Genomic DNA, 21,276 nt, shown 5'->3' with positions numbered 1-21,276 from the left:
TTGGGGGGTGAGGCCGAGATCAGGCCTGTGAGGGTACCCGGCTTTGTGCGGACAGCCGTGCCCGTGCCCCCGTGCTGCAGTGACTCAGGCAGCGCTGAGCTCCGGGGCGCTGCGGTGTGAGGACATGGGTGCCCGCAGCCTCAGCCCAGGGAACACCAGGGAGCCGCCCGCGCGTGCTGTCGCCTTCCTCATCGGAGTTACTCGGAGACAGCCTTCAGAACGTGCGCTTTATTATGTTACAAAAACAAAATTTCCCACCAAAACACAGCTAAAAAAATAACACATTTTCCCAAGATTACATTACTAAAAAAAGTTCATATCATTGGAATAGATCCATTAATACTGCTTGAAGAAGCATCAGTTACATTAAAAACACGGGTGGTGCTTGGTTTTCACCTTAGAGCGTTAAAGTGCATTAGGCTACGGACGCCGACGCGGCTGCCTGCATCTGCAACGCTGCCCGGTCCGGCCCCAGCAGCCCAGCCCTGGCCTCGGCCCCGCGCACAGCCACGGTGGTGGGCATCTCGGGCCGGCCGGGCAGAGGCTGGCAGCAGCGTCGGGGCGGACACGCGGGACCTCGCCTTCCAGGCTGCTCCCGCTTCCTCACGGCTGCCGAACCCCCACCCCCAGAGGTTTCTGTGCTCCTGACCTTTGAGTTCTGCAGAACCGGAGTTCCGAACCTACGGTTGCTGCTCCTGTCAATGTGCACGTTCCCCTAAGCAGGGCACTTTATTCCCATGGCTTGCGCTCTCCGGAGCCTGCCTGTCCTCCAGCACCGTGGGGGAAAGGTTCCACAATGGCATGTGCCACCTGGGGTCCCCACGGGAGGATGACCTCCTCCCGTCGCCCTCCATGTCTGGGGGCTCCTCCTGCCCCACACCAACCCTGTCCGGGGCACATGGTGGGGCCCCGTGGCATTCCCTGCTGGATTCGGACCCACGGGAGCACACCTCGGGGACGAAGCCACGGAGACCTGGGCCTGGGCCAGCCACATCAGCAGGGTTCATGGACCCCAGGGAGTTGGGGGATGGGGCCCCAGCACCCGGGGTGGAACAGGGGGCACCACCGGGGGAGCCCCAGCGTGTGGCCACTGGACCGAGTGCCGGACTCTAGCCCAGCATTGATGCCTGAGCCCCGGGACGTGGCCTGTTTGCTCCTCTGTGGAATGGCACAAGCGGTGTACCTTCCCCGGCCTCGGTGTGGGGTGACCTGAGAGAATGGGGGCGTGGGCAGTCGCACACAGCCGGCAGTAGCTGTGGGTCCACGGGCCCTGTGACGGCAGCCTTCTAGCGCGGTGGGTACCCTGCGGAGACCAGCCCCCCGTGTGCGCAGGCAGCTCTGGGCTAGTGAGCAAGGTAACCCGGTTAGCCCTGGCTGCGGGGCGGGGGCAGGCGGTCCCCAGGGAGGGCACTGGTGGGGGGGGGGGGTGCGTTATCCCAGACACAGCCATTCACGTCAGCACCAACTGCTCTCATGGAAGCGTAGCCTGGTGACTTGTCCGGGCACGACTTTCCGAGGTGCACTCTGGTCTGGAGACGCCCCGAGAGCCAGCTTGGGGTAGCGCTGGCTGTGGCTTCGTTCATTGAGTCGGGACGGGCGCAGAGCCTGGGGGGCTCCCGTGCCCCGCAGGCCAGGCTCTGAACGCTGTGAAACAAGAAACACCGTAGGGAAGGAGCTGGTGTTGTACCACCCACTCCGTCCAGCGTGGAGAGGGCCGGAGCTGGAGTCCAGAATGGGCACCTCCGAACGTGCGGCCTGGAGTCCCTCCCGCCTCCCGCGGAGGAAGGCATGTTCTGGGGGGCTCACAGCAGCAAGAACAAACCCGGAGGGTGACGGGGGCCGTGTCTACACCTTCCCCTGGCCTGGAGGCTTACCTGCTTCTTTGGGGACATCAGGACGTCCCTCAGGACAGCCCGGGAGCTGGCTGGGCTCAGGAAGCGCCATGCGGCCCGCACCCAAGGCGTATGTCTGTACCCTGCCTGCCTGGAGCAACGGGGTTTGCCTCACTGCCCATCGCCCACAGTTCTCTGTGGCCTGTGTCCTGCCCTGGACAGCAGGTCTGTGGCCACAGTGTCTGGCCACAAAGGCTCATGAGTTTCCTTGCAAATGAAAACAGCCCCATGCCTGCCCCCAGCACGCTGACTCCTTGGGGTGCCTCGTGATGGTGCATCCTTCCCCCTGCCCAGGTGCCATCCTTGGGAGGATGGAAAGACAGGAGCCCTCCCAGCACGAGGCCTTCCTCCGAGCCCCCGGCGGGTGCACTTTGCTGCCAACAGCCCCCTCCGCCTGGGAGGGACTCTCCCTGGGGCCCAAGAAAGGCCACCCTCTGCCTTATGCTCAACTTGCCGATGTGGCCAAGAGAATGGAGCCGTCCACTTGGGACGGTGGACAGAGTGTTCCCCTCCATGGCCCCACACAGCATCTGGGGGGCAAGCAGTGACCCCTACCTGGCTTGCCCTCTGCTTTCCCAGTCCAGCTTGTTTATACAGACCTGAGAAGCCAGGAATGCCAGCAGGTTGGACCCTGAAGGGAATGTTATGAATGAAAGCAAAATAAAAGTTGACCCATCAAGTACAAAGGGTATCATTTTTATCAAATAGACAATTTCCAGTAATCTAAGGAGCATGCTGTCCATGCCTGTGCTGAGAAGGTCACCGAAGAGAGGTGGCTGTGGCCAGTGGTGTTGGCCTGAGTGTTGGCTGGTGGCAACTGACCAGAAGTTTCCTTGCCTCCGGGGAGGGACCGCGCACGCGGCATCCACATTCCCCCCTAGTCCCTGATTACAGGGAAGTTCTGGGTTTCCTTTCGGGGCAGGAAGTGGAAGGTAGCTGCAGTGTTTTGAAGTGTGAGAGACAGACGGACCCTCAAGTCCAGCAGAGGGACCCACCTCGGGCAGAGACAGGGTCTGGAGCATTGACCCAAAAATAAACGTGTTTTAGATACAATCACGAGCTGCTCATTGCCAGGAACCAGAAGCCATCAAAAAATACTTTTTGGCAGTCCATCAGCAGAGGCCGTCCTTGTATCTCGAAGGACCTCGCTTGAGAGCAGCAGAGCCCTAAGGAGGCTGAGGCCCGTGGTGGATGGCACACCCAGGCACGGCTCCGGTCCCCGGCACGCCAGTCCCACCGTCCAGGGGCCGGCAGGGTGGACCTGGCCTCTTCCCCAGACACAGCCTGCGGCCTGCCTCCCGAGGCAGTCTCCGACAAACAGGAAGAGGAGACACAACAAGGCTTCTCGGGGTCGATACCACACCACGGTCCCGTGAACCCCGGGCTGTGCCCTCCCGGCCCCTCAGTTAATCTCGCTCTCCGTGAACTCCTCTTTGATGGACTGTTTTCGGGACTTGCAGTCCGGGAGGTCAAAGCCAAAGTCGGCCCACTCATCAGGTCCCGAGCCCCCGCCTGGGCCCCCGCGGTTGGGGATGGTGATGGTGTGGCGCACGCGGAAGTGCACAGCCTCCATGACCCGCTGCCGCTGGAGCTCCCCGGAGCTGCCGATGGAGATGGTGGAGGCGTTGCTGCTGGAGCGGATCAGCTGCTGGGCGCCGTAGTCGTGGCTCTGCTTCAGGTCCTGCAGGCCCCTCCAGATGGTCATCCGGTACTGGTCCGGGATCTTCAGGGCTCCGAGGTCCTGCAAGAGCCACGGGCGGGCCACCATTGAAGGCCCTGCCCAGGGGTCCCCGTTCGCCCCCCAGCTGTGACCTGGCAGTGAAGCCAGCAGCCAAGGCTGCACTCCTGGGCACTGGGGAGCTAAGAAGGGGCATGTGTGTGTAGGGGTGAAGTCATTCCTGGGCTCTGTGTCCTGCTACCCTGACCACGCTCAGAGTGACCAACGGAGGCCCTCTCTGGCATGGCCCGTGGGGCCCAGAGCAGATCATTGAGCCCCTGCAGCCCTCCCCCACCATGCTGGGCACAGGGGTGACACTGGTGAGGGGCGGTTAATATGCACTGGACCAGCCCAGCAGGGGCCAGTGAGGAACGGGGTCGGGGAGGGCATTAGTGGATACGTGGTGCGGCTGCCGTCCAAGCGACTGGCCCCAGTGCCTCCGACGAGCCCTCACCTCTGGCCTGTGGGCCTGGGCAGGGGCCGAGCAACAGGCTGGGGAGCAGGGGCTGAGGAGGCTCTGGCTACTGAGCTGGGACGCCTGTGACGTCTCTTGGGCTCTCCCCTGTGACATCTCTTGGGCTCTCCAGGCTTGCGCTTCCCTTGGCTGACAGTGGTACAGCCCAGGGGCCCCAGGCTACGAGCAAGTGAGGTCTCTCACACTTTAGGAGGGACTCAGTGCTGGCATTGTTGTCTGGCCAGAGACTAGCCTTGCTGTTTGGTTGTGGTGCCCAGGCTGCTTTCCTGGCACCATCTGAACCCAGGACACATAGGGGGTGGACCCATAAGGGGTGTGGGCATACGGCAAGGAAGTGCCTTGGCTTCTGTGGGCCTCAGTTTCTCCCCGTCTAAGTGACCCTGAGCTGCACCAGCTCCAAGGCCCTTCCAGCCTTGGCAATTCTCCGGGCTTTGGGAATAGCCAGGCTGCTGGGTCTGTGAGTGGTCTAGCTGCCGGGGCCCCGGGCGGGATCACGTCCAGCCACAGCCGGCCTCGCAGCTGACTCCGTGAGAAGCCAGACGTGAGGGACTAGGTCGGGCTTGGTCTCAGGAAGCAGGGTTTTCCCAGATTGCCCCACCTTCCCTCCCTCCGTGAGAACCGGAAACAGAGTGACGGGCCCAGAAAGTGGAGGCCGGCTTTGCCCTGGGACCGGGCGCTGGGCTCTGGTCTGTGAGCGGGGTCCTACCTCTATGGTCAGGTTCTGCAGGTGGTAAATGTTCTGCAGGCCCTGGGAGGTGAAGTACTCGATGCAGTTTGGACATCCCAGTCCGGTCAGGAAACTGTGGAGAGAGTGCGGGGTGGAGTGGCGCTCTGCTGCCGGCCCGGCACCCCTGCCCGCCCAAGGTCCCTCCGGGAACCCCTGTGTGCTGTGCTTTCTCCTGAGTACCTGTTGCATGCTCATACCTGACCTCTCCTCTACCTCTGTGCATTCTCAAGGTGGTACAGTGGACGGGCGTGAGGACAGGCAGACAGCTGCACGCTGCCCAGCAGCCCACATACCTGACCAGGCTGGGGTCGGCGTGGTAGGGGGGTGGTGGGGTGCAGTGGGACCCCGAGACCATGGACTGGGCGCTGTGGCTGCCATTCATCTCGCTGCTGGCTGGAAGGGCGTGGCCGTGGTTGTTGAGAATTCCGGGGCCTAGCAGGTGGCAAGCCGGACTGTCAGAGCCAGCCGGGTCAGGCGTCTCCCGCCCCACACAACTGGGAAGCTAGCACGGTGCTGACCTCCCCACGATAGGGAATGGACAGGGGGACTGTCTGTGGCTGTGCCACCCATCCGTGGACAGCAGCTGCTGGTGGGAGGAAGCCGTCGGGAGCCCTGAGCTGGGCAATTGGGTCTGGAGCCGGACCTACCCTCAGGGCCTCCCCTACCCACTTTATGCCCCCACTGCCCGAGCCACTCACCCATGGGCCCCAGGTTGGGCCCGGCTGCTGAGCCGTGTGGGGGGGGCTGGCCCACCAGCTGGTTGACAGAGGGCAGCTTGTTGACGCCCCCGTGCGCTTTGTTCATGGGCGAGAGGACGGGCCCATAGGAAGCGGGCTGCAGGTGGCTCCTGCTCAGACAGCAACAGCTCCTGGTCATTTCCACATGATGCCCCGTGCTGTGGGGGGGCCTCCCTCACCCAGCGGTCCCACCCAGACCCGGGCCCGACAGCCCCTGGTCTGCCCTCCAGCAGGACCCGGCCACGGGCGGGAGGGAGGTTAGAGCCGGTTCTGCCACTGCAATCAGCCCGCAGTCAGCCTGTGGGTGGCCAAGCTCTGACCTCCACCCCTCCCCTTCCGGTCAGCAGACACTTAGGAGGAGGCCCCCCACCTTGGGAGCGGTGAGGGGTGGCCCACACGGCCATGGTACACAGAAGGCTCCCAGGGGGAGGGGGATGCCAAGTGGGGGCCCTGGGTGCCTGTCCTGGGGGCGCCCACGTCCTTGGGGAAGGGACTTGTGGTGCTGCTGTGGACGTGTTCCGCCCTTCCCACCAGGTGTCAGCAGGGGGGGGCCGGGACTGGAGGGCTGCACTCACGGCCTCTGCAGGAGCTGCTGCTGCTGCTGCTGCCGGTACGTGTCCACCAGCTGCTGTGGCACCAGCTCCATCAGCTCCAGGCTCTCTTTGACCTTCATCAGGACCTCAAAGTTCTCTCGGCCCCGCACCTGAGCACAGACAGGAGGACCCTCTGCACAGGGCCCTGGGGGGCCTCGGGGGAACCCCAGGTTGCAGCGAAGCATCTCTCCTTTCACGGAGCTCCCTAGTATCCTCTTCCCCAGGGGCAGGTCTGGGGCCCAGTGAGCACCCCCACTCCCCTATCCCTGGGGCTCTACACACTCCGGGTGCTGGGGTGGGGGCACCCAACACATACAGGGGTTGGAGAATCAGGGACTCATTCTTGAGAGAGTGAAAAAACAAGTTCACATGATAGAAGACCCGTCCTGGCAAAGCTTGTGGGTAGTTTGACCCACGTGACAGCTGTATAAACTGGGGTCGCAGTGCTGTGCCTGCCAGACTTCAGGATTCTGTGACCCCTAACGCACTGTCCCCCTGGAGGGGTCTGCATCCTCCCTGTTTCAGAGACACTTCTTGCATTTGGGGGAGCAGCAGCACACACAGTCGCTGACTGGGTGGACCCCCATTCCCTGCAGTCTGGCTCTCCGGGAGCTAGTTCTCCCAGGGCCACCCGGCCTGCTGCCTGCAGAGCCCAGGGTCTCAGCTCTCAGAGTTAGGCCAGGGCCCCTCCCCACTGCCCCAGCGTGTGCTCTGCAGACAGAGGACACTCACGTGCATGTAGTACACGTCCTCGTCCCCGTGCCTTCTTTTCTTCACGTTGGCACCCAGGGCAGGGACGGCAGGGGGGCTCTGTTTGAAGGCTGCAGGGGGACGCAGGGAGAGGCTTCAGGGGTGGGCAGGTCAAGCCATAGGGATACCTGCCCCCGGGGTGGGACCATGCTGGGTGGAGCTGGAGCCAGGGCGGCCACATGGCTTGCAGGCTCGCACCCGGAGGGAGGTCCAGCTCCATCTGACACCCTGGGCGGCCCCATGCCCCAGCCCAGCCCACTCACCGCGCTTGCTGGCGGCCCCGTTCTTGGCTGCGCTCTCGCTCAGGGCCTGCTGCTCACGGTAGTGGTCTTCGTCGGCTTTGCGGTCTCGGCCAGGACAGGCACAGATGCGGCCCTCAAAGGACCGGCGGCCCAGCACCTGTCCGCTGGCGGGTTTGGAGGGGCACAGCCAGAACCATGAGCTTCGGGGGCCTGTCCTCAGCCCTGCCAGCCCTGCTCACCCTCCCCACCCACCTCGCACAGGGGGGTCTTGATGAGTTGAGGGTGAAGGCTGAGCACCCAGCCACCCTGGGACACCAGATCCCCCTCAAGTCTCCTTTGCAGCCAGGGAGGGCGTCCATCCCTCCTTAAACTCCCCTTCCCAGAGCTTGTACCATCCCTTACCGTGTCCAGACCCCGGGAGCACTGCCTCAAGCCCCCAGCCAGCCCTACCCCACCCCACATTCCCAGCAGACTCACTCCCGGGTCTCCAGTGTGATGATGATGAGGATGGGCCGCCGGTTCATGCCCCCCACACAACTGCTGTTGCACATGAAGTTGTACAGGATGGTGGTGAATTCTGTCCCCACCTACACAGAGGAGAAGTGGGGGGACGGCTGTGTTGTCAGCACACGGGCCCCAAACCACTGAGGTGGGAGATCCTGACTCTGGGTAGGCATGGGGTGGAGGCAGCCCTTGCATTGTGGTCCTCTGCCAGCCAGCCAGCCAGCCAGCCAGCCATTTGCATGCACTCATCCACCTCCATGCAAATTATCCACCTCCATTCATCCATCCACCTCTATCCATCTTCACCCACACACACACCTACTCATCCATCCATCCAAACCATCCACCCATCCGCCTACTTGTCCATCTATCTATCCACTTTCTGTCCACTCATCCATCTATCCATCCATCAAAATTATCCACCTCCATCCACCTACTCATCTATTCATCCAACCATCCAAACCATCCACCCATCGACCTGCCCAGCCGGCCATCCATCCATCCATCCATCCATCCATCCACTGACTGCCATGTACTGTGTTGGCTCTTGGAGGCAGAGTCCTGTGGTCTGCTTGCTCCAGCCATCACCCCTAACACAGATTAGAAGTCAAGCCTTGGAGGCTGGGTGTGGGCGAGCAGGTGCACAGGGTTCTGCTTGCTGTGGGCTCTCCTGGGCAGAAGGGTGCATGGCACTGTTCTGGCAGAGGGACGGACCAGAGCCATCGGAGTGGACCTACATCTTCAGCACATTTGCCCATTTCCCAGGGAGTCCGTGGACAGCTGAGGCATGAACCCAGGACTACGGACTGGGTTCTTCTATATTCCAGGACTACAAAATGGGCAGTTGTCATGATTTCCCTGGGTCAGGAGATCAAACTCAAGTCTCTGGCTTAGGCAAACCTGGCCTTTCACAGAACTGTTGGCACATGGCAGCCACCAGGGGGCAGGAGAGTCCTGCTTGCCTGGCCAGCTCTGGTAGGTGAGTAGGGCTGGGGAAGGAGGGCAGGCAGGGTGGTCACACCCCTTCCTGGGGGTCTGGGAGGTGGGGAGGGGCAGGTAGAGGTTGGGGTCCCGGGGTCTGACTGCAGTCTAGGGGCCAGAGCCAGGTAAAGGAAAGATGGGGGCTCACTGTGCCCACTCCACTGGGGAAGCATGGCCCACAGGATGCACAGCTGGGGCCCACCTCTCTCCCCCATCCCACCGCCCACCCACCATCACCCCCCACCCCACTTGGTTCCACCTCCAGCTCTACACTACAACTGGGCCCTCTCAGGAGACCTAGAACCTTCTGCTGCCTTCAGGTCATAGCAGAGCCTGGATGGGGGCTCTCCACCCCACTCACCTCCCACCAGCCTCATCTCTCACCTCCAGGCCCTGCCTGTGGCCCGCCTACCTCTCTCCTCCAGAGGCCATAAATGAATGCAGGGAGCACAGGGCACGGGGGTGAGGGCAAGGGCCTTGCTCCATGGGAGAATTTAACTCCGAGACGCTGGGGACAGGTGGGTTGGCTGACTGAGGTGACATGAGTGCTTTTGGACAGGCCGCTCCCCACCCTGTGGCTACCTGCAGGGCCCCAGGCCTACCTGCGGAGGTTCGTAGGGAACCATGACACTCTGCCTGCCCGTGACAGGGTCGTCCACATACTGCGAGAGATTGTTGCCCTCCACCCGGATGAGGTGGCTGGCCGGAGCAGACTGTCCTGCCGGGAGGGGACGCCGCTTCAGAGGGGTGCCCAGCTGGGGTCCAGCCACCCTGTGGCAGGCACATCGCAGCAGACTGGGGACCACAGGGCTGGTCCCAATGGCCTCCTGGGGAGGGGGGTCTGAGGCCGACTGGCCACCCTGGTGCCCTCAGGGTGCCTGGCCCGGCAGCCCTGCTGCCTGCCGTCCTGTGGGAGCCTGCACCCGTGCCCTGGGCCCCCAGGTACACCTGGGAGGAGACGGGGCTGGGCAGGGAAACACTGAGCCCATCCTGCCAGCATTGCTGTCTCCCAGCCAGGAGGTCCGAGGCCAGCTCTCCCCTCCGCAGGCTGCCCGGCACCCCGGCCGCTGGGCACAAGGGCTGGAGGTCTCACCTTCGTTGAAGTCCCGCCCAAGCTCATGGTTGGGGCAGCGCTTCACAACCTCAGTCACGTGCTCCGCCTTCTTGTAGACGGGCATGGCCCGGATGACGGTGCCCGGGGGCGGCGGGGTGGACACCTTGATCTGGATGGGGCATGTCTTGGCGATTTGGCAGTAGAGCTTCTTCAACAGTGGGGAGTACTGGTGGGGGCAGAGGGGGCAGGGTTGCAGTCCAGCCCCAAGGCAGCACCCTCGGGCGCCGCGCCCCCACCCGGGTCAGGAGTCCCGCCCCCAGCTCGCCCATGACCTGCTCGCCCTCTACTGTCCTTCAAAGTGCCTCCTCCGGGCACCCCTCACCTGCTCGCAGCACCTGGCCAGTTTGGGCACAGGGAGAGCAGCTGGACTTTCTGTCTGGACTCGGCGGCTGCAGAGGTTAGCACCGTCATGTCCATCTTACAGGTGAGAACAGTAAAGTCCAGGAAGCGAGGAGCTGCTGAGAGTGGGGACTGGCACCAGGTCTGCCCTGCTGAGCCTGGCTTTCCCCACTCTGGACCTTAACCCCCCAGTCTGCATAGGGATCTGCCGCAGTAGGGGATTTGCAGCATCAAAGTTCTTAAAAGCCCAAAGTTAGGCTTTTTGGACATTTTGGTGAGAAACATGTAATTTTGAGACAGGCTGGGTGCCCGTATGCACTCAAGTTTTACGAAGGAACTCCCTAGGGGTTCAGCAAGTCTGAGGGGTTGAGCTCTGCAGCCGGACATGGCCACTGCGCTGGAGGGCCCTCTGACCTCAGAGCTCCAGTCCCTGTAGCCTGGCACCCTGTCCCAGGGAGGATCACATGACGCCCTTCCTCTGGGACTAGCGCCCAGCAGACCATGTCACCCACCTAAGGGCCCTGGCCAGCTCTGATTTCAAAGCTGTTGGCCACAGGGGTGCCCACTGGTTTCCAAGCTGACCGGCTTCTGGGGACCTATCCAAGGCTCCTTATGCTTCCTTCCCCCAGGCACAATGGAGAATGTTCCGGTTCTCAGATTCACAGGACACTTCCTGTCCTCACCCCATAACCCCTATGCCCCCCCACAAAGCCCCAATGACCTGGAGTTACCCCAGTCACAAAGGCCAGAAGGGTGCCCCATCTTCCCCCCACACCACCATGGTTCAGCCAGGGAAACTACTGTGCTGGGAGACACTGCTTCTGAGAGGTGGCCTGCTGGGGTCTGGCCACCACCGTGTGGTGCATCAAAGCAGACTGGGCCACAGACTGGGGAGGAAGGTTCACAGCAGGAACTGTACCCACCGTGGTACAGTCAGGGCAACTGAGGCTGGATGCATGGAGCTGCTGGCAGAGCCAGAGAAGGAGTAGGTCTCAGCCCCCATTTGCCAAGGAAGCTGGGGGGCCCTACCACCCTCATCTGCAAAGGTAAGGCCCCCACTGGCCACCAGAGCCCCCTCTCTGGCCATCAAGGGACACGGTAGGCGCTCAGGGACTGACATCCTCAGCAACTCCAAGTATGCAAAAGCAAGGGTAGGGCTGCCCTAGGCCCTCGAACCCCTTAGCCCCTCGGTGTGAGCCACCCCTCTGCTGATGAGCTGCCCAGGGCTTCCTCCTGGAAACACCCCCAGAGTGGAGTCCAAGGGGGTCAGGAGGACAAGTGGGCTGGGGTATCCCTGGTGGCAACCTCGGGTGCTGGACCCTGTTCAACTTTCCCTCACGCCCCCATCACGGATGGGAGCTGGATGCCCAGTGGGCTCACCCCCTCACAAGTACCCCATGCACCGGGGTCCCCAGAGCCCAGTGCAGCTCACCACCCCGTACCTGGGACCCCCACCTCTGGGGAGGAGAGAATGATCCCGCACAACCCTGGGGGTAGGGGTGAAGCACTGCCGGGGAAAAGCAGAAACCAGGGCTGCTGAAAGGTGGGCTCGGGAGTCCCATGGAGAGTGGGGGGCAGCCTCTTCCCAGGGGTGACCGCTGAGCTCCAGTGTCCCCATCAGTACAAATGCTTCCCCTTCACTCCCCAAAGCACCAGTTTGGGGGATAGGCTGAGCACCCCCCCCCCCCAAGGACTGTGCCCAGAGCAGCAGCAGCCCAGCCCAAAGCAAGCATTCGGTGTGAGTTGAGCACCCAGCTCCCTTGTCCACCCACAAGTGAGGCTTCAGGACTGGTCTCTGACTCTCAGACAAGGTGCAGGTAGTTTCAGGCAGGGAACTGTCTGGCAAGCATCCTGGAGGCACTTGAGCGACTCCGCATGAGAGCAGTCACCCAGGGGGTGTCCCTGGTGGAGGAGGGCCCCACAGGGAACCATGAGTCCTCACTGGACTGCAGGGACCTGAACACAACTAATGAGAGGGTGAAGCCGGGATCCAGACAGCCATGCACTCAGCAAGCATTTGTTGAGTGCCTATTGTTTGCCAGGCCCTAGACTCACTAAGCCCCTTCAAGCCCCAGAAGAATCTAGACTTACTGGAGCCTTGCATGTGAAAGCACACAGCTCTGGTGCTGGCTCCTGCTGGCCGGCCTCAGCGGGTGAGCAGTGGGACCGGCCCTCCTGCATCAGCTGCTGGATTCTAGAGGGCATCCTCGCCCCCTGCAGGGTCAGCCGGGACCCCAGGAGGGCCTACAAGAGGTGTCCAGTGAGTGAGGTGCCCTGGGGTGAGAGGGTACATGCAGAGGACGCTCAGAGAGGGGCCTGTCTCGTCCCTGGGTGGGTGCAGACATGCTGAGAAACAGGCCTGGCCTGGGAGGGGCAGGTCATGGTCACGGGCCTTTGAAGTCTGGCCGGGGTCCCGGGTCTGGCTCTGATGCTTGGCTGCTGGGATGCTGTAAACCACTGGACAAGCCTCTCCCAGGCCTGAAGGAGGAGGGCCCGGTGACTTACTACAACTGCCACCCTTAGACCCTGTTGTTAGTGCGCCGTGGTCATTCCTGGGTGGGACAGTTCCTTGTCCCTCTGTGAGCAGGACTGAGAGTGTCCCCAGGGGCGGGCAGGCCCTGCAGTCCCCTCCCCGGAGCGACCAGCCAGTGGTCTCCCATCACTCAGTCCCCCGACCTGGTGCTCCCTCCACAGCCTGTGGCTCAGCACCAGCCGGGATGGAGCAGGGCTAGGGGCACAGCCCAGACTGCGGGGACAGCTTGGCCGGGTCCCAACAGCAGGGTTGGGGCTCCGAGTGCGGGCGGAGACGGTGCGCCAGCCCCTCTCGAGGTCCTGCAGCCCAGCGGGTGGGGGCGCCCACGGGTGCTCCTCAGGTCAGGACTCGCCCACCCGAGGCCCCAGGAGAGCGCCGGGGACGCTCCGCCTCGGGGAGGAGCCGCCGGGAGCTGTCCGCGGTACCGGAGCCGGAGCCGCCTGCACCGCGAGTGCGGCCGCCTGGACACACGAGGAGGGTGCTCGCCGCTTCCTCCCTCCGGGTCCCTCTCAAGGCCACCTCCAGCCTTGGGCCTGGCCCCAACCCAGTGCCACCCGCAGCTGGCTGCTAATGTGGCCTTGGGCATGAACACCCGCCAGTCCCACCCCTGCAGGGGTTGAACCCACAGATGCCAGGCCAGGTTGGGGTTGAGCCGCGTTGGAGGGATGCCTGAGGTTTCCCTCCACCTGGAAGCATCTGGCTGGGCTACAGGGGCAGGAGGGGCGCTTGGGAGGGGGGCCTGGGATGGTCAGACTTGGGGTGGGGTCAGGGTGGGGGCCTGTAGGAGGTGACAGACTTGGACACTGAAGGGCCTGTGTCTCAGAGGGTGTGAGCCCCCACCCTTCAGCTAGCTCCTTTCCCCCCTCCCCGTAGCTCCTGGAGGAAGACTCCCGGGTCCTGTCTACTCTATAGAAAAGGTCACGTGAAGACACTTCCTCTCTCTCCCTCCCTCTCACCTCTCCTTCCCTAGAACCGCTAGATGGATGTGTTTCAACAGATTCTGAGCTGATAAAATCTTATTTATCTTCGGCTGTTGACACAGAGCCGCCTGGACTTGTCTGCTCTGGGATGCGTGTATTCCTCCGAGCTTGCAGGAAACGGTTTGCCCAAATGCTGGTGTGTGCCCATCCCTGCCCTCCCCCACCCAGACCCTCCCCCTCTCCTGCCCTCCTCCCACCACAGTCCAGGATGGGCCCCGTCTGGCTGGGAGCCCAGGGCCTGGCAGGGCTGGCGCGGGGGTGGCGGGTGGCAGGCGCGGCGGCTCTGTGGCTGTTAATTTCCTCGCACCCGCTCCCCAGCAGCTGGGTGCCCGGCACGGGCAGGTTTGGACAGGACAGTGGAGAGGTGATAATAAGTTGTCTGTCATTTTCCAGGGACGTGTAGCATCTTGCAAACCGCAAATACCGTTAACCAGCTTGGGCGAATCTGTTACAACAGATTCTGGAAGACGGGGCCTGCAAGGGGGGGGCTTTTATTTTTTAAATGATTTTTTTTATAGCCCACTTTTATCTGCTTCCCGTGCTTGCATGCGTGCGTGCAGAGCCACATTTCTGTCCTCTCTGGTTATGGACCCCTGAGGACTTACCCAAGGCCACAGACCCATCTCTCCTAGAGAACCTCTGTGGGTTCATACAGCAATCCTCCAGCCCAGGCCAACAGCCCCACCCCCACCCCGACAGTCCTCCTGGGTCCCTTTCTACTTCCAGGTAATGAGGGGCCTCCCAGGTGACATAAGCCACACTGCTTCACCCCTTCTTGCTGGCCTCTCCCACTCCTGGAGAGCTGTTGGGAGCATGGGGTGGGCTCTGACACATGTCAGGGAGGCCTGGATGGGACAGCAGGGACGAGGCCAACCTGAAACAATCACCCCAGCCCACTTCAGAGCACCCGGGGTCCATGCACAAGGAAACCCACAGCCAACACCCCATTGTGGCCACAGGACTGATGGTTGGTGGCTCCGGGGAGCTCCAGGACACCTGTAGGGCAGCAGCCAGTGCCGGCTCTGCAGATGTGCCCGAGGAAGAAGGCTGTTCTGATCCCACAAGAGCTCCTGGCTGGGGGAGGACACGGATACATCTGCCCACAGACTGAACAGCGGGGGATCCCCTCACTGGAGCCCAGAGATGGAGGCAAAAACAGGCTTTGCAGGTGCAGAGTGACTCTGACCGCTGTCCAGGAGCGTCCCCAGAAGCTGTGGACCAGAAGCTGCCTACCTGGAGAGGCTGGCCTGAGCAGCCTGCCTGGGCACATCCTAGAGCCCGGTCCCCAACAAGAGATCAGGAGCCCTGGACTCTGTGCCCTGGGAGATGGAGAGCACCCACTTCTTGGCTTCGCCTCCAGGCCACAGGGCCTTGGGCCTACTCAGTCCCTTGCCCACACATGGCTGGAGGCTGGCAGGGACACCTTCCAGTGGCTTCCATCCCATGCTAAGTGGGTGACCCTACTGACCCAGGAGAGAGGCAGGTGGATACCAGGCACCGGGTGAGGTGGGGAGGGAGCCCCACAGCAGCAACCCAGGCAGGAGAGACACAGTGGTGCCCAGAGGGGACGGAGGGCCCCGGTGGGTCTGGGGATGCTTCCTGGGCTGCAGTAATGACGTGGAGACAGTGAGCCCCGTGACAGGGTATAGTTACCCCGCCTTCTCTCCAGGGCTCCCGGGGCCACCCTGGACGCCACCACTTACACTCACTCCTCCTTCATGCCAGGTCCATGCACACCTGGTCTCCACCCTCAAGGTCATGCACTGTCACCAGAGCCTTGCTTCCAAAAGCTGCGAGCTAAGTAGGGGCGGAGCAGCACTGACACCCCTAAGCTCCCTTTGTCACTACTAGGCTTGACCTGGGTCCATGAAGACACTAAGAGGCATGTGACGGGACAAAGCAAGGGCAGGGGTGCCAGATGCGATGTGCTTCTTCCTCTGGGGTCAGGGGCAAGGGGACCAGTGGCAAGGACCTGTCCTTGGCCTCAGTGACCGGGGCACTGGGTCCCAGATGTGGCTCAGGAGCAGTGTGTGAAACTCTGGCCCTCCCTCCATTCTTCCTTTGTAACCAAGGCATCCAGCCTCAAACCCTATTTACTTAGCAATATTAATTTCTCACTAACTGATTTTTTTTTCTAGAATACTAAGAACTTCCCCAGAACCTGACAAAATTATATACAGCATCTGTTTCATTGGTGCTTATACAATTTCTCTATCTATAAAATAGGAATAATGGCAAACTCAAAGGATTGTTGTGGATTAAGCAAATTAATGTGTAAAGAAGTGCGAAATGTTAACATTACCATGGGTATGTGGATACTGATAATCATCCACTTTAGAAAATAAAGTCTTGATACTGTCTTGAAGGTATAGCCATACTACAATGTATTTGAACCCTATCAATTTGTAGCTATCTAGTTAGATTAGGAAAATTAGTAAGTAGATGCCTTTGTTTAGTGAAGTCTAAATTGAATTGTAAAATTATATTCTAAAATGAAGCCAACTCCTGATGAACCGTATGTGAATTATCTAATTGTAGATTATGGGCCAGCATTTGCTTTTTACATAAATTGAAAAATTTATGGGGATGGAGTGGGTAAGCAGGACATGGGGACACAGCTGTGCTTTGGGGACACAGCTGTGTCTTTGGGGACACAGCTGCGCTTGCGGAGAGCCCTAGCACTCCCACCAGGAGCCACCCTCCTGCTCCAAGGGCACAAATGGTGGCTGCATCTGAAGCACCAAGATCTGCCTCGGCCGGGTCCAAACACCGGTTCCTCTGCCTATGAACTTGGTTTCTAACTTTGGCAGCTGGAGAGCCCGTGCCTGTCTGTCCTGGTCTCCTGGAGAAGGCAGACACTCCGCTGGCTGGCCCCGTAGGGAAAACGCTCTGGCAAGGAACCAGCAAGCAGGGCTGTGAGCCAGGCCACAGAGCTACACGGCATGGGGACGGAGGGGGGCGGCTGGCCACTAGCCCGGCTCTGCTCACCACAGAGGGTCCTCTCAATTGCCAGGGGAAAGAGCCCCCTATAACTCTCACCTCCACCTGACTTGTGGCCTTTTGAGCTGGCTTGGCCTTGTCCATGTGGTGATCCTCGGGGTCAGTCCTCCTGGGCAGGGTGCTAGGGCCAACTTCTTGGTGCTAGGCATCTTCTACTGCAATGCTAGCCCTGGGATCCTCCAACTGTAGGCACACTGTTCTGGACACTGCTACTGGTCTGCTGAGTGCAGGCACGGAGGGGCCAGCTCCTTCCCCCAGTGCCCTGAAGCTTCCAAATGGCCTTGGGCTGGAGCTGGCCTAGCTGCCAGTAGCTCTAGCTCGGGGAGTGTGTGTGTGTTTGTGTGTGTGTGTGTGTGTGTGTGTGGCGGGGGTTTAGCCAGGCTGGGGCCACAGTAGGGGGTGGGGGGTGGGCAGGTGCTCAGGATGGGCTTGAGAGCCAGGTGTCAGCTCCTGCACACAGGCTGTCCTGCCTCTGGCCTTCCTGCCACAGAAGCTCCAGGGAAGTCTCCCGTTCAGCACCACAGTTACGGATATGCCCTCTGGCCAGGGAGTGGTGAGTGTTATTTCTTCACTCTAAATAAACTCCACTGGGAGCCAGCAGGAGAAGAGCCCACTGCTTCTCTAGAGAGCTCTGGGGCGCCCTGGACATGGTTGGGGAGGGGGTGGTCATTTTCCAGCTTTTAAGGCAATGGTTGGCTGGAATCGAAATTTTCATTGAAACTTGAAATGCCCAGCAAGGCACGAGGGTAAAACACACGATCCCCCTGCAGAGGGCAGTGGCTCCTGGTACTAGGTGGTGATGGGCCGAGGGGACCTCCCTTCATCCTCCCCACAGCCCCTCACAGAGGAGTACTAGAGGAGGGGAGAGGGTTCCGCGCCCCATGGTACATGGCCACGGTGGAGGACACAGGTCTGCAATCCCAGGGGGACCTTGGGCTTAGGCCACTGCGGGTCCCCGACAACCGCTGAACTTCCAGTTCACTAAAGCCGGGAGTGCTGGTCACTTTTTCCAGGGGGCTTTCCTGCCCTCATAGGAGCCTATGGCCCATCCAGAATCCCAGATGAGCCCAGGGGCTTCCCCATCTGGAGATGATGAAGCCCTGGCTGGGGGAAGAAGTCTGGGGCCTCAGGTCCAGGAACTTGAGCTCGGCTTCCTAGTTTGGGATCTAAGGAAATCCAACCCAGATTTCCCCCACAACTGACCACAGAAAGGCTCCACGGGCTGCTCAGCCGAGCCCCTCACTCAGAGTCCCACAGGCTGAAGCTGCAGGACACCTGGGATGCAGCCTCCAACCGGTTCCAGGACAGGCTTCCCCCTATAATGGGGTCCAGACACAGGTGTGGAGCCGGGCCTGGGAGATGTGCAGGGAGGGGAGGGGAGGGTCGAGTCCAGGTCTGGCTCCCCAGTTCCCGGGCCCCAGCCCTTCCTGGTCAGCCTGGAGTGTTCGAATCATAAAGTGCTCTCAAAGGATTGTCATTTGTCAATAAATAACAGGCAGTGAAGGCGGGCGGGTCTACTCTCTCAGGTGTGGTGGCAGATGTCAGTCACTCACCACCTGCAAACAGGCACCTCCCACTCTGGGCCCCAGGTGCCCTGGTCCTCTGAGGGTCAGCCTCTCCTGCCAGTGGCTCACGGGGGTCCTGGGGCATCCCTGGAGCTGGGAGAAGGCTGTCTACTCTCCCGGGGCCCCACTAGCTGCCTGACAAAAGCCTGGGGTCAGGCCCCTGATCCCCACTGCTCCAGCCTTTCCTGAGCCCTGGGGTCCTCACCAGGGCTGCTGCATGGCTTCTGGGAGGTGCGGGGAGGGTACTGGCTACAGTCAGGACTGCTAGGAAGACAATCTAGAATCTATGGAGCTATACCCATTTTCGGGACGTCTCAGAAAACAAATGATTCTTCATAAAGCAGTGATTACATCATGCCCGACCCATAGCTCCAAGCCTGTGGACGGGTCTCGTACCCCCCAGGGGCTCTCCCTTGCATCCCCTATAAGAGCCCAGGTGGGGCGAGGTGGAGGCCGCCTCTGGTGCACCCCTCGGCCCCCAGGACTCAGGGCTGGCGCCCTTCCCAGCCCCACTGGGGTTTCCAAGGCCAAGTTCCATGACCAGCAGGCCCAGGGGCTCCACCTGCAGAGGACGGAGAGAGACGAGGCCGTGCACGGCGCAGGCTAGGAGCAGGGCCAGCCTGCAGGAGCGAGTCTGCCCCTGGAGCTCCCCATCACGCAAGCAATCCCTGCAATCTCCCCTGCTTGCTCCTCATCCTGTCTCCACAACAGACACTGTGAGAGCTCTTCCCTGGCCCTTAAATACACGTAATTGCTTCTGGTGCCAGTAAAAGGTATTAATTCCACTTATGCATTCCATAAACTTTTAGGATAACGCAATTGATACCGTGATCATGTTGGGACACCTCCACTATTATTTTCCTGCTTGCAAACCTCCAAGGCGCTGGAAAGTTTTCTCCCAAATCCATTAGTGTTGACTCAGCCACATTCTACCAGGAACTCTGTGCAGAGCCTCTGTGCGTCCCCACCTGCCTCCCACAGGACCCTCCCCAGCCAGGAGGGTTGCGCTCGCCCTGTGTGCCTGGCTCAGCCCCAGGACGGACGGACGGACTGGCACTCGTACATTCACGGAGCTGTGTCCAGGCTGGCAGGCTGCATGGAGGCCGCCCAGGGACTCGCTGAGCCATCATGCCTGTGTGCACCCCACCTGCATGCCTCACACTGCCTGGCTGGGCCAGGTCTCCAGCCATGGCTAGCTGACCTCGGAGCCCCCTCCCAAACCTACCAGTCCCCAAGGATAGTCCCCTTCCCTGGCAAGGCTCAGCCTAGGAGCAGGGGATGGAGCAGGGCTGGATAGCATCCAGATGCCCTTCTCACGGGCAGCTTCTTGGGACTCCTGGGACCAGCTGTCCGTGTCATTGCCAATCCCTGGGGGGCCCAGGAAGGGAGTGGCCGTCAGGGCCCAGAAGCCAGGCCCCAGTGTGCCAGGGAGGGCTTGGCACTGGGACAAGGGTGCAAACACCAATCCCTGGCCGGGTTCCACCACCTACCAGTCCAAAGAGCATCAGTGCCCATGGATGCCAGCCCCCACGCACAGCCCTGACCACTCGGTGTCTGTCCCTCCCCGAAGCCCCCAGAGCCCTGGAGAGCCCGACACAGGACAACCCCGACACAGGACATGCCCTGGCTAGGATGGCTCAGGAGCAGCAATTTGCGAAGGGGGGGGGGGGTGTCCCCAGGCTCCAGGTGCTGTTCTAAGTGGTCCCAGGAGCCAGCTCGTTTGTCCCACAGTGACCCATCAGGCTACCTCCCACTTTTGGACCCAGGCCCACGGCTCCACAGCAGGTCTGGGACCTGGGCGCTGCCAGTCAAACTGCCACCACGTCCTGCCCCTGGTCCCCGGGTTATGATCTTGGAGGCTGAACACACATTCCTCCTCCAGCTGCTCAGTTACACACAATGCATCCCTCCTGGATTCCACGGGAAGGAGTTTTCCAGCCCTGGGTAGCGGCCAGAAGAGGTGAGCACGCATGTTTGTGTGCACGTGTGCATGTATGGAGTCGTGTGTATGTATGTAGCATGTGCACGTCTTTGCATGTGTGTGAGGTGTTTCGTGCCTGTGCATTTGCACACACACCTTCCCTCTGTCAGCGCCCTAGGAGCACGGAGGTGAAACCTTGGGACACTTGTGGGGGGCCTCAGCCAGGCAGAAGCCAAAGACCCTATTAACAGCTGTGATCCCTTGGGGCCTGTCGAGGGTGTTTTTCCCAAGCAAGGGCAGGACCAAAGGCAACAGTCAATTTGGAATCATACTTGAGAAAAATATGAATTATCTATCAGTTACCAGCCGGCTGGCATGGCGGGGGCCACGCATGGCGCCTTGCGGAGCCCAGACAGCACGCCCGGGAAGCAAGTCTGGGCAGCAGCCGCGCAGCCAGACCCCCAGAGCTGTGAGCAGGCGGGCTGCCCGGCAGTCCCCATCCTGCATGGTGAGCCTGCCCGCCCCCTCCCCGGGCAGGGAAAGGAGCTCGCGGGCGGTCTCTCCCAGAGACCCAAGGTGCCAAAAATCTCATTATCAATGTGTGTCCCCACCTCCACCCCTGTACTGATGGGGGCTGGGGAGGGAGAGCTCTGTGTGCCAGCCGAGGGCCCGGGCAGGGGGGGCGGGTATCAGGGCGAGGGGTGGTTAGAACTTGGGCACAGGTAAGCCACCTCTGCCCCCAGTATGGCTGGCCAGGGCAGACCACTCTAGAAACCGTGACCACGCCAGGGGTCCTCCAGACCTGACACCACATCTCTGGCAGGGGAGGTGGAAGCAACTGAGGGGGCCTGACAGAGGCCCCAGGTGGGGGCAGGGGGATAGCCAGCAGAGGGGCAGCTTCTATCCCTCCCTGAGGACCAGCTCAGACCATCCAAGGCACTCCAAGTCCCCGAGACGCTGCAAAGACCCCACCAGCATCCCTAAATAGCAGAGATGGAGAGAGAGAGCGCGAGAGCGAGCCAGGACCCCCCTCCAGGGCTTGCCTAGATTCCCAGGGGTCCAGCAGCTCAGGCCTTGGTGACAGTATTGATGCAGGAGGGGCTGGGACCCTTCCCTGAGAGGTAAGAGAAAGGGCTTAGGGAACAGTATGAACATCAAAGAGGAGAGGGAGTGAGCCTCCTGTCACCAGAGGTGTGCAATGTGGGG

The 21,276-nt window shown here is 61.2% G+C and overlaps 1 protein-coding gene across 7 annotated transcripts in view; it reads right to left on the bottom strand.

The window, feature by feature from the left end:
- Nucleotides 1–2,572: 2,572 nt before the first annotated feature.
- TP73 (tumor protein p73) overlaps nt 2,573–21,276 on the bottom strand; it is a 63,033-nt gene continuing 44,329 nt past the window's right edge. For 3 of the 7 annotated variants that reach the window (XM_038537743.1, XM_038537738.1, XM_038537741.1), the window contains exons 5-15: nt 12,163–12,315; nt 9,712–9,898; nt 9,221–9,336; nt 7,611–7,720; nt 7,155–7,297; nt 6,874–6,962; nt 6,124–6,251; nt 5,510–5,706; nt 5,105–5,243; nt 4,791–4,884; nt 2,573–3,633 (exon numbers count right to left, since the gene is read on the bottom strand). In XM_038537743.1, the coding sequence (XP_038393671.1) occupies nt 3,295–3,633; nt 4,791–4,884; nt 5,105–5,243; nt 5,510–5,706; nt 6,124–6,251; nt 6,874–6,962; nt 7,155–7,297; nt 7,611–7,720; nt 9,221–9,336; nt 9,712–9,898; nt 12,163–12,315 (1,695 nt within the window). In that variant the 3' untranslated portion in view covers nt 2,573–3,294. The remainder of the gene's footprint in view (nt 3,634–4,790; nt 4,885–5,104; nt 5,244–5,509; nt 5,707–6,123; nt 6,252–6,873; nt 6,963–7,154; nt 7,298–7,610; nt 7,721–9,220; nt 9,337–9,711; nt 9,899–12,162; nt 12,316–21,276) is intronic. The other 4 variants (XM_038537739.1, XM_038537740.1, XM_038537742.1 and 1 more) reach the window with 4 other exon arrangements.

This window comes from Canis lupus, chromosome 5 (genome assembly GCF_011100685.1).
Source record: "Canis lupus familiaris isolate Mischka breed German Shepherd chromosome 5, alternate assembly UU_Cfam_GSD_1.0, whole genome shotgun sequence".
NCBI lineage: Eukaryota > Metazoa > Chordata > Mammalia > Carnivora > Canidae > Canis > Canis lupus.
The sequence above is the reverse complement of the archived record's forward strand: the minus strand, read 5'-3'. Positions and strand labels throughout refer to the sequence as shown.